Source organism: Psammomys obesus, unplaced genomic scaffold (genome assembly GCF_907164565.1).
Source record: "Psammomys obesus unplaced genomic scaffold, mPsaObe1.curated_primary_1811, whole genome shotgun sequence".
Taxonomy (NCBI): Eukaryota; Metazoa; Chordata; class Mammalia; order Rodentia; family Muridae; genus Psammomys; species Psammomys obesus.
The window spans coordinates 68,790,158-68,803,330 of NW_026585504.1; the positions used below are offsets into that span (position 1 = coordinate 68,790,158).

At 38.5% G+C, this 13,173-nt stretch overlaps 1 protein-coding gene across 1 annotated transcript in view; it reads right to left on the bottom strand.

Annotated features, from left to right (window-relative positions):
- LOC129673491 (zona pellucida sperm-binding protein 3 receptor-like) overlaps positions 1–13,173 on the bottom strand; it is a 34,962-nt gene that overhangs the window by 18,403 nt on the left and 3,386 nt on the right. Inside the window, exons 3-6 of the mRNA XM_055603309.1 lie at positions 11,872–11,971; positions 2,963–3,048; positions 2,616–2,810; positions 2,067–2,147 (exon numbers count right to left, since the gene is read on the bottom strand). Of these exons, the coding sequence (XP_055459284.1) occupies positions 2,067–2,147; positions 2,616–2,810; positions 2,963–3,048; positions 11,872–11,971 (462 nt within the window). The remainder of the gene's footprint in view (positions 1–2,066; positions 2,148–2,615; positions 2,811–2,962; positions 3,049–11,871; positions 11,972–13,173) is intronic.

Sequence of the window (13,173 nt, forward strand, 5' to 3'; positions counted from 1 at the left end):
CAACAAGCTATTCCAGTGCAATCAGAATGTCTGTAACAGACATCTGTAAGAGTTAGAACATTACAGATCCAAAGCCAAAATTATCCTGGGAAAGATATTTTAGCCTTTTTAAAAAATAGTCATCAGTCTATTACCTTCCTCTGTGTGACTACGTTCTTGTGACTGGGACTCTTAAATGGCTTAATAAAATTAACTTTAGACACATCTGTAACAAGCCCAATTATAGTAACACCTACCCCGACCCTCTGACACCTTCCCCACAGCCTTCTCTGACTTACCTTAAAATATAAAAAATATAGCCTTCACAGCATCTGTTCTGTCATTAATTATTCTATTTACCCCAGCTCATCTTATCAAGTTCAGTTCAAAAATTAACTTGAAAGCTCTTCATAGACCTGCAGACCCTGGTGTCCTTATGTTTGTATCTACCTGCTCACTCAGACACCCAGACTAATGTTTGACACACTACACAGATGTAAACAGACTATCTCTTCCTAATTCGTAAATCTGGATGCCAGTCTCTGCCCCAGAGCCCACCATCTGACTACTGCACACCAATCTAGTCAGCTTAAGGAAGCCAGAGACTCAAATTCAGAATCCAGAGACCAAGTTTCCATTTGGAACCTGTTACTTATGACAGATGATTTCTAAAGAAGCAAAGGAAAAGACATTCTAAGTAGTAAAAGAGAAATGGCAGTTGAGCTGTGGCGGGTTGTTACATTTTCAGAAAAGGTGGTCAATCCAGGTCTCACTTTAATAGGAGTGAAAGGCAGATTCTGTCTGGAGTCCAGTGTGAGTGAGCAAGTGCTGGGAAAACAGATGCAGGCTTCCCCCAAACACCATTATCCACTGTGGCAGTGACTGCAGGAGACTGTATTAGTGACAGAACAAAGAGAATCACAAATCTGTGTGGTATCGAATGTATTGGTAGGGGCCACAGGAAGGTAGGGCACAGTGGGACACCTCTGCTACAGCTTTTAGCTAATATCTGGTGAGGTTCTTAAATTCTGAATTGGTGAAAGCTACTAGTTTGCTAAGAATATTAAGATTCTAATGGTCACAGATGTTAGGTCAGACAGGGCTGGGTAATGGATGGCTTTCAAAGGACTAAAGATATCCCAAGGTCACATGGCTCCAGTCTATAACATTTTAACTCAGCTCATCTTATGTTTATGTCAGGTCTATTTAAAAATTACATAGTCTCTAGGTACCTTGAGAACCTGAGAGTTCATCATGCTAGTCCTTTTGATAAAGCTGATTTTCTCAATTTAAAAAACAAAACAAACAAAAACCTAAGCCTAGAAATATCTAAATCTTGAAGCCCAAACTCCAAGTCTCCAAAACCTTCCAATATTGTAGTCTAATTTCCAGGATGGTTTTGGTTGTAGATCAAAAGCCTCCAGTGATGGCATGGTGGTCATGGAGTGACAGCATCAGAGACCTGCACCTCACAGGAAAGAACAAATGCTACCCCATTTTCTAGACCCCACCAAACCAGATCCTGTCACTTCTGCCATCTATCCCTCCTCACTCCTCTCCATTCCACTGCAGAGATACAACTGAAACCCTTCAATTTGGGTGATGGCGACAAATGTCTGCCAACTGTATTCTGTCCCACTTCAAACTGTCCCTTTAGTATCTGCAGTTCATCTTCTGAGTGAGTGCTATACAAAGATGTATGGCTACCGGCATAACACAATACCACTTGGAACTTCGCACCCCATGGGAGCCATGGCAACTAGAGCAAATGATACAGCGGTAGTGATGGAACTACTGACATGCTCAAAGAGGGCCACAAGACTCTCAGTGGAGATGCCAGCTGTTGTTCCTGAGTTTCCTCCCCAGCAGCAAATGATCTTGGGGATATATTAGAGTGCATTGGAAGTGAAAGATTAATTTAAAATAGTACTGCAGGATTCTGCTTCCATGAGAAACTGAAACAATATTGCATGATTCAGCTTCCATTATGTCACCACGCAGAATGGGGCAGAACTTCGTATCAACACGGCTGTTATGGAGTCATTGGTGCCCTATAAATAACTCTTTACCATTGCTCAGTAATTTACCTTTCGGTAGTGGGCCTGGAAAGCTCACTGGTCTCACCAAGTTGAATGCTGAAGTTCCATTTTCTGTCAGTTGGTGCTCATCTGGAGAGAACAGACATGTGTTTGTGCAACACTGTTACATGCCGGCCCTTCCTCCTGATGTTTCCCAACACTGTCAACACTGCCAGCCTCAGCTTCTGTCTGGTCTCTCCTTCTGCAGTCTTCTGTTGTGTTTGATTGTGGAAGTTTTGCCATAAAGGAACAAGGATCATTTAAATAATGCTGCTTCTCATGCAAATGAGAGTTCTCGTGAGAAGTTTTCTAAGGCATCAATGCAGTAAAAAAGATCTTACAGAAAGCTTTTTCTATAAAATGCACTGGACTGTAATGTGGATTATTATCATATAGTCTATACCATTCTGATGAATGTAGTGTGATGGCTGGGAAATGAATTACTTCATTGTTACAATCACTGGTCTGTATTCAACTGCTGGCACTACCCCAGTATATGCACCTATTCTTATAAATAAATGAGAACAGTTGAAAACAGACTTCCTCATAGTTACTTACTTTCACAAGTAGGGGGTCTTGAGCTCCAAACACCCACTGTTTTGTTTACCACAGTACAGACAATGGAGGCGTTGCCGGAGAGTATGAAGCTGGGATTACAGCTATAGGTGACTATTGAGCCATATGAGAAAAGGTCTTCTTCTATACCACTGTGCTTCCCATTGCTGATGTCTGGAGGGGACTCACACGTGACAACTATGATGAGTAAGGGGAGAGAAAGGACTAATCAGAAAGGGTATCATTGCAAATCTAAAATTCTGTCAAGTGCAAATGGAGGCAATAGAGACACAAACAGTATAAATATGGTGTGAGTGTCGTATTATCACGTCAAAAAAATATTTACTTACTTACACATTCTGGAAGAGAATCACTCCAGTCAACGCCTTTACCTTGAATCTCACACCGACTAGTGGCTGAGCCAATCAGAACATAGCTGAAAGACAGGTCAAAAGTTTATCTGGGATCTTTAGTTTACTCTGACAGCAATTGGACCAAGTTTTAAACAAACATAATCTTATTCATCATTTTAAAATAAAACAATTGATGTTCTGTTGACCACTACATTTATAGCTATTGAGCCAACTTGAAATTCGATTTCATTATATCAAGCAGAAGCTTAGTTCTCATTCTAAAACTTCCTTCTTCCATTTATGACAATGTATTAAGTTTTCTCAGTGTTGAATAATGCAACTGACAAAAACACATAAAATTTTGAAACTATAGTTGTTTTAAAACAATTACACAAAATACTAGAAATTTCAGAAGAGAATGACTCTTTTCTCAAAACAAACATTTGAAACTTTTCCTACACATTAGAACGTCCTTTGTCCTGAGAGCAGAGTTTGCTCTGCATGTGTGCGTGGTCCTGATCCTTCCCAGCTTCATTATACTAAAGCAAAAGGTGGAAGCAGAATCACCCAAAATCTACGCCCATGCACCAGAAATTCAATCTGTGACTTCTTTTATCTTCTTCTTTTTTTCCTCTTCTCTCTATCCCTTTCTTTTTTCCTTCCTTTATTTTTTCTCTCTCTCTTCCTTCCTTCCTTCTTTCCTTTCTTCCTTTATTATTTTATTGTTGTGCTGAAAATGGAAACCAGGGCCTAATATATGCAAAAGTAGAAATCTTTTGGGTAGCCGCTTGACAACTCAATCAAAACCACTCTTTTCTAAAAAAAGGCATAAAGATAATTGCAGTTAATTAAAAAAAAAAATCTTTCTTTCCTACTATGACTGCAAGAGCCCAAAGTTCATCTAACCCTCCATTCACTTTCACAAACACACTTCAGAATTAACCCAGGGGCCCCTCTGTCAGTGAGATGGGCAAATGTTCCACATTCCACGAGTTTCAAAATCTCAGCTCTCACAAATACACTGTGGATAACTGGGTATTCACCCAAAAGTCTTCAAGCCAACATATCACAGCCATTCTTTCACATCAGTGTTTATTGCACCACTATTCATAACAACTAAGATACAGAGCCAACACAGGTATTTTTACTTGTTAGCTTGTAGTGTCTAGTAGAAGCATTGTGACCTTATAGAACGATTCCATCTCAATTCTCTTTACACATGTGTCTATTTCAGGAAGCTTCTACAATAGGCTTCCTGTCAGCACTTTCAAAGGTTTTCAAAGTTTTTTATCTTCCTCTAAACTTCTACTTTACCTTGTCCTTTCACCACATTGAAGCCTTTCCTTATTCTTTTTCATGCCACACGCGTTCTATACCCTTTATGTAAGAACATCCTTTTAAAATATTTTGAAACACATAGATACATACAAACAAAAAATTAGGCCAGAAAATGATATATGTAACTCTTGACTATGAAGACTGAATACCACACCACATTTTTCTACAGATCATTTAAATTGTAATTGATTAGAAGAAGAAAGCAACCAATTTAAAAGTTATATGGAAAAAATAGCAAGTAAATTAAATGGATACTAAAAAGTGATCCCATACAGTAAAATTAAAAAGATGGGATGCTGAAACCAGAGAAAGACACAACATAAAAGAATCTAGTAACCAATTCTTTTGTTGGACATAAGTGAAATTTTTCTCAACAAAACATTCATAAATGAAATTCAAGAATATTAAGAATATTCTATACCATGGCCACACTGGTTTTATTTCAGGAATGAAGATTGAGTCAATATAAACAAATCAATAAATATGATTACAGATAAGGACTTAAGAACAGAAATGAGATGGAATGCATAAAAGATGAAAAAAATGTCTTGACATACTTTCATAATAAAACACCCCAAAGAAATTAGGAATACAAAGAACATGTTTCAATACAATAAAGATTATATCGGGAGGTCAGTAGCCGATAATGTACTAAATGGGAGAAAACTAAAAGCATTTCTTTCAAAACCAAGTGTAAGACAAAAGAATAACTCTCTATTAATATTCAACATGCTGCTTAAAGTCCTAGATACAGTAACAACTCAAGACAAGGAAATAAAAGTGATATAATTAAAAAAAAAAAAGAAGTATCCCTGTTTGCACACAACATGATCTTATGCTTAAAGGATGCTACCAACTCTAACCAGAACACTTTAAGGCCTAACAAGGACTTTCAGGAAAGAGCAGAACACAATATCAAATTACAAACCCAGGAGGTTTTATTATTATAGACAAATAAATTTACCGGGAAAGAAATCCCATTCATATCATCTTTTATTATTACCACTATTATTTTATCCTAAGAATAAGCTTACCTAAGGAAGAGAAAAACCAATGGAATAGAATTTTTAAAATGCTGAAAATAAGAAATTGAGGGTGAACTAACAATATAAAAATCTCCCATGCTGAAGAGCCTAGAACTCATTGGCACAGAAGACTACTTCCTGAACAGAACACCAACAGCACAGGCTCTAAGATCAACAATCAATAAATGTGAACTCATGAAACCGAAATCTTCTGTAAAGCAAAGAACACTGTCATTAGTACAAAACGCCTGCCTACAGAGTGGGAAAGGATCTTCACCAACCCTGTATCTGACAGAGGGCTAATATCCAGAATATATAAAGGACTTAATTAGTTTAACAGCAACAAACCAAGTAATCCAATTAAAAAACGGGGTACAGAGCTGAACAGAGAATTCTCAACAGAGGAATATCAAATGGCAGAGAAACGTTTAAAGAAATGCTCAACATCCTTAGTCATGAGGGAAATGCAAATCAAAATGACCCTGAGATTTCATCTTTCACCCATCAGAATGGCTAAGATCAAAAACTCAGAATTGGCCAATTTTATCTTTCCAAAGAACCCACTCGGTTGCATTTATTCTTTGTATTGTTCTTTTTGTTTTATTTAGTTAACGTCTCCTCTGGTCCTTATTTCTTTCTGCCTACCAATTTTGTGTGTTCTTGTCCATATTATTCTAAGAGCTTAAGATAAGAGCTTGAGGCACAACATTAGGTTATTAATTTGAGATTTCTCTTTTAAAAGTGCAGCCATTTATAGATAAAACTTTTCCTCTATAACTGCCTTCATTATATACCACAGATTCTAGTATATCATGATTTCAGTTTTTGATTTTGAAACTCTGCCAGATTTCCTCAATGTACCACTGATCATTAAATCATTTATTTTTCAGTCTCCATAAAAAACAAACAAACAAACAAACAAACAAACAAAAAAACTCAAGTGACAACACATGCTGGAGAGGATGTGGAGAAAGGGGAACTCTCCTCCACTGCTGGTGGGAATGTAAACTTGTACAACCACTTTGGAAATCAATTTGGCACTTTCTCAGAAAATTAGGAATAGTGCTACCTTAAGATCCAGCTATACCACTCCTAAGCATATATCCAAAATATGCTCAAGTATACAACAAGGACATTTGCCCAACCATGTTCATAGCAGCTTTATTTGTAATAGCCAGAATCTGGAAACAACCCAGATGTACCTCAACTGGGGAATGGATACAGAAATTGTGGTACATTTACACAATGGAATACTACTCAGCAATTAAAAACAAGGAAATCATGAAATTTGCAGGCAAATGGTGGGGACTAGAAAAGATCATTCTGAGTGAGGTATCCCAGAAGCAGAAAGACACACATAATATATACTGACTTATAAGTGGATATCATCCATAATATCCACTAAAGACTAAAACATACTAAAATCTATATACCCAAAGAAGCTAAGTAAGGAGGAAACCCTGGTAAATGGGATGGAAGTTGGAAGAGGGAGAAAACAGGGAACAGGACAGGAGCCTACCACAGAGGGCCTTTAAAAGACTCTACCCAGCAGGGTATCAAAGCAGATGCTGAGACTCATAGCCAAACTTTGGGCAGAGTGCAGGAAATATGAAAGAAGGAGGAGAGCAAAGGCCTGGAGGGGATAGTATTTCTATAAGTAGAGCAAAAGAACCAAAATATCTGGGCCCAGGGGTCTTTTCAGAGACTGATACTGCATCCAATGCCCATGCATGGAGATAAGCTAGAACCCTGCATAGATGTAGCCTGTGGCAGCTCAGTCTCCAAGTGGGCTTCCTAGTAAGAGGAACAGTGGCTATCTCTGACATGAACTCAGTGGCTGACTCTTTAACCCCCCCCCCCCAGGGGGTTGCAGTCTGGTAAGTCCACAGAGGAAGACAATGCAACCAGTTCTAATGAGACCTGATAGGCTAGGGTCACATGGAAGGGGAGGAGGGCCTTCCTTATCAGTGGACTGTAGGAGGGGTTTGGGAAATGAAGAGGTAGAGAGGGGATGAGGGAGGGGTTACAAGTGAGTAAATTGTAATTAATACAACAAATAAATGAATTAAAAGTAATCATTTACCAGTACGTATGTTTAAATGACAATGGCACACATAGGTTCATATGTTTAAATTATTGATCCCCAGTTGGTGAATTTGTTTGGGAAGGATTAGGTGTGTGGCTCTGGTACAGGAGGTGGTCACTGGGGGCATGCCATTCTCAGCTAGTTCTTTCTGCCTGGTATTTATGGCTCAAGCTGTAAGCTCAGCTGGTGTTCCAACAGCATGCCTGCCTGCCTGCCTACTGTCATACCGCCTGCCATGCCAGACATGAACTAACCCCTGAAACTGTAACCCCCAATAAACTTTTTTCTTCTTTTTTTAAAGAATCGTCTTTTTTAAAAATTTCTTTATTATTTATACAGTATTCTGCCTGCATGTGAGTCAGGAGGTCAGAAGAGGAAACCAGATCTCATTATAGATAGTTATGAGCCACCAGGAGGTTGCGAAAATTGAACTCAGGACCTTTGGAAGAAAAGCCAGTGCTCTTCACCTCTGAGCCATCTCTCCAGTGCCTAACTTTTTCTTCTTTCAATTAACTTGGTCATTGTGTCTCATCACAGCAATGAAAAAGTAACTAAGTATAATGCAATTCTCATTAAAAACACAATTCATTTCAGAAAGATAAGCAAATCCTAACATTTATATGGAAACAGAAGGCAAAGTAGCTAAAGCAATCATAAGCAGAATGAGCAATGCTAGGGGAATCATAATAACTGACTTTCGAGCCACAGCAACAAACCAGAACGAAATAATACAGACATAAACCTACACAGCTTCAGCTGCTCAATGTTTGGCAGAGTTGGAAAAACCAAAGAAAAATGCATTGGAGAAAAGACAGGTTCTTCAACAAAAGGTACTAGGGAATTTGTGTACCCATTTTCAGAGTAATGAAACTAGATTCCTATTCACTTTGTATGAAATTCAAGAAATAGAAGACCTGCAACTCTTAAATTGCTAGGGCAAACAGGTTTATAAAACATACTTCAAGACAGGAGTATAGATAAAGGCTTTTTGCAAAATGACTCCAATGGTTTAGAAAACAATCCCAAGAATTGACAAAAAGGATTGCATGAAGGTAAAGATCCTCCGTGCACTGTCAGCAGCCATCGGCACACTGAAAAAGTAGAATGGGAAAGAATTTTGGACAATGGTACAACTGATAGAGGATTTGTATCTATAAATGGGCAAATGAGCTAGTCTTCAAAGGATGAAGTAAAATAATAACTAGCTAGTGGAAAGCATATTCAGTACCCTTATCCATCAGAGAAATATAGATTAAAACACACTAAGATTCCATATCATCCCAATCAGAATGCCTGCTATCAAGGGAACCAGCAACAACAAATAATAGCGAGGAAGTGGAGAAATAGGGATTCAGATTATCCTGGTGAGAGAGTGTCAACTCGTTCAGCTCCTATGGAAAAGTAGCTCAAGGGAAGAAGTTTCCCAAAAATTAAAACTAGAAACCCCCCCCCCATGAGCCAGTTGTTCCTTCTGCATCTATCATCTATGCCTGGAGAACGCCAAGTCAGCACCACAATAACATGTACACAGCCTTGTCTTTTCTATCACATGTTTTTCTCTTATGTTCTGAATTGAGATTTAAGCATAAACATATATATACATATATGTAATAGCAGAAAGATGGGTATGAGTAAGGGGAGGAGAAAATGAACACAAAAACAAGAATTATGAAAATATGAGATAGAAATAAAAATTAACTTATATAAACAGACTTATAAACTTACATAAACAGATAATAAACTTATATAAACAGACTAGAATTATTGAATAGGAAAATCTTAAAGAAGACCCAGATGCATTTGAAAATTCAGTATTATTTTACAGGCCTTATCTTATATTAGTAGAATAAGTGTTAACATATGTATGAAGACATCGCATTGAAATCCCTGAGTTTTGAGGATGGGGTTTCATAACACCAACTGCTCCAGAAATCATCATCTAAACTTAAATATATAATATAAACCCATAAAAAGTTTTGGGAAAACTAGAAACACATAGGGAGAGCCACAAGTGCCCCTTTGGGCCTGGAAGGTGGCGGGCCAGAGCTCTGTTCTGCACCCTTGGTGGCACGTCCACTCCCTGAGGTACATGATAATTTTTGTCCACATGGTTCCAGAAGTACTCCCAGTTTCCAGTGCAGGGTTCTCCATGTGGCTCTAAAGACAAGCAACTTGTGCCTTAGGACCTACTGGGGAAGGCAGGACTGAGGGGATAATTTATATTTGATACCAAAACGATGTTTCTAAAACATGCTGAACTGGATCTCACCAAAATTAAAGTCCTTTTCTTTGTAAAAGATCTTGTGATGAGGATGGAAAAACCCTGAAGTTTGGAAGGAAACTTTGCAATTCACATATTCTGCGATGGACTAGAATGTAGAGTATGGAAAGAATTCTAAACATAAAAGGGAAGCATCAAATAATCACATTAGCAAATGAGAGAAGAAATCCTTTACTGAAGTATGCATTGGGGGTAGCAGAAAAAAACAGATTCATGACCACTCCCCCTACAGGAAGGATGTTTTAAGTTTGATGACATGTCACAGATTTTATAACAATAAAGTACACCATGAAACCACTAAATGCTGGTATGGATAATAAAGGTAACTCATTCACTTTCAAGTGGGAATGTAAAATGGCACATTCGCCTTAGAATATGGGCAAATTCTTTTGTAAGTTAAACACTAAATTGTTAACCCAGTAATTGCATTCAAGAGATAGACTATCCAAGTTCAAATGTCCCTCAAAATATATGTATGAGTAGTTACAAAGCTCTTTTCATTGAAGACAAGGCAGAAACAGCTCAAGTATCCCTCAATGGTCAAATAGTGAAGCACATTCTAGACTGTGGAACAGTGACTGAGCATTAAAACAGGGAAAATGTCATAATGGGGGATGTCTAAACAATTACCCTATATATTAAAAGCAATCTCTGCTAGGCAGTGGTGGCATACACTTTTAATCCAAGCAGTCAGGAGGCAGAGGTAGGGGAATCTCTTGAGTTGGAGGCAATCCTGATTTAGAAAGAGAGATTTAGGACAGCCAGGGCTATATGGATAAACCTTATCTCACCCCCCAAAAAAGCAATCTCAAAATATTACACACTCTGTGGTTCCATATATACAACATGGTTGAAATGATAGAATTGTAGACACAGTGAGTCAGAAGATGGCAAAAGTCAGGAAGAGATGGTAAAGTGAGTGTTGAAGACAAGGGTTAACAGCTATAATGGTGACACCCCAACCATAAAATTATTTTTGCCATTACTTCATAACTGTAATTTTGCTAGTTATGGTTTATTATGTAAACATTTGTGTTTTCTGAAGGTCTTAGGTGACCCTGTGAAAGGGTGATTCAATCTCCAAGGGGTTTTGACCCTCAGGGTGAGAACCACTGGAAAACCATCCCATCCCTGAAAGTGAACCTTTATAAATATCTGTATGCCTATGTCATGCCATGTCTAGAGAACAATGAACCTGAGAGTTGTATGTTACAGCATGAGACTGAAAGCACATAGAAGCCTGTTTTCAGGAATCATTGAATGAACAGTGAAAGCTCTGATACACACTGAAGAACTGCAGTACTAGTAGCTGTAGTAGGGTTGTGGAATATTCCTCAAAAGCTCCTTTGTTGAAGGTGTGGTCCAGGCTGGTAGAGCTACGAGAAGATGTGAAAAATTTAGAATCTGGGCCTAGTGGAAGCATATAGGTCTACAGTGCCATGTCTTTGAGGGGATATGTTAAAATCTAGCTCCCTTTCACTCCTGTTGCTTCCAAGATACCACAGGGTGAGCAGTTCTGCCCCCATAACCAGGGTACCATGACAATGGTGCCCAAAGACTATAAACTGAAGCTTTTAGAGTTATGGGACAAAATAAATCTTTCCTTCTTTTAAGCTGTTAATCACAGGTATTTTGTCGCAATAGAAAGCTACCACGATACTCATAAACACAACACAGACTTGGAATGATCAAATAGTGGGAGCAGGACTTGGGGTGCTTGTTTATCTTCATGGTACGCTCTTTAACAAAAACTTTTTTCTCATGGCTCTGGAGGCTAGTGTCTCAGCGGCTGAGCTCTGGAGGCTTCCTGGGTTCCAGAATGATGCAGAGGGTACATCTTTTTCTGGGGTTTGTGGATCCACACCCAAAAGGCCTCATCTCCAAATATGATGCAAATGAAGATACGGGTTTGGGTAACACAAAACCCCACTCAGCAAACAGCAATGCATTTGGGGGGGGGGGATCAAAGTTCAAAACAATGTGTAAAGTCAGATAACCATGTGTGAAAGAGAGTAAGATGTTGATGGAAGTATGTATACTCGGTTGTATTTACGTGATAAATGCTGAAAGGACAATCGTAAACTACAATTTTATTCTTAAAGCATGAATGTGTTAACTCCTTAGAGAGTTAATTAAAAGAAAATCATTGCTTCCAACTTGTCTTATTCTCACTTACCCCTTTGAGCAGCTGAACTCTATGGTTGAACCTAAGAAAAGATCAGTCGTAATTTCTACTTTCCCATTGATCAATTCGCCTGGATTTCTGCATTGTTTCTCTGGAGAAAAATTAAGCTGATGATTAGTGGTTAGAAATACCCACAATATATAAAATTAAAGGAGGGAGAATACTTAATTTTGAAAATCTGAGTTGTATTTTTTCAAAGAACTAGAAATAAGATGACCAAATGATTCAGCTATACCACCCACAGGCATATATCCAAAGCATTTTCTTATTACATTACTACAAAGCTTATCTTGCTACAGGATACTTCATAACCACGTTCATTGTCACTCTATTCAGAGTAGCAATGAAACAGAATCAACTTAGTCACCCATCAGCTGGTGAGAAGATAATGAAAAGTGTGGTATGTATTTACCAAGAAATATTACTCAGCTGTAGAGAAAAATGAAGTCATGAAATGTTCAGTTAAGTGGGTGGAACTGGGAGAATTATACTGAGTGAAGTCACCCAGGCCTCACCAAAACGAGCATTGCATGTCTTCTCTCAGATGTGGATGCTAGCATAAAATCTCGCATCATATGTATTTAGTCTGAGACACATGTGGAAGCCAGAAAAATAGAAACAGGCTACTAGGGGATGCATTTAGGAAAAGTGATAGTAGAATATAAGTGATGAAGGAAAGAGGGAATCATAGGGACAGAAAGGTTCAAGTAGTTAGATGGGAGTGGGGAGTAAGGGGGAGGTTAACCAAGGTGAAGTGTGTACGAAGAAGGGAAACCTATGATCTTGTAGCCGAAGTAAAAATATAATAAAAGGGAATAGTGTAACCCATGTGATAGTAAAGAAGAGGTATGCTGGGAGCTAAAAGTTTAAGTGGGGATGGTGACAAGTGGGTAGGGAAAGAAGGGATAAGGAGGAAATTAACCCTAACTAAGCATGTATGCAGAAGCCTCACAAAGCCCCACTATTTTTTAAGAGTCAATTTTTTAAAGGAGTTTGAACAGAATTACCCCAGATGGATGGACAATGCTTCTCCCAGAACACATGGGTGACCAGGTGAACATCTCAATTCCAGGCTCTAGGAACCATCCTGTGAGTTATTGGTCATAAAAGCCCCAGAAGCACACACACACACACACACACACACACACACAAGCTATTGCCATTACTCTTGGTTGCCCACAACAACCAGAATGGGTAAGAACCTATTGATGAACACATCATATGCACTGGCTTCAGGATATAAAAAGAAATCAGTCTCAAACAAACAAGGAAATCAGTCTCAAACAAACAAGG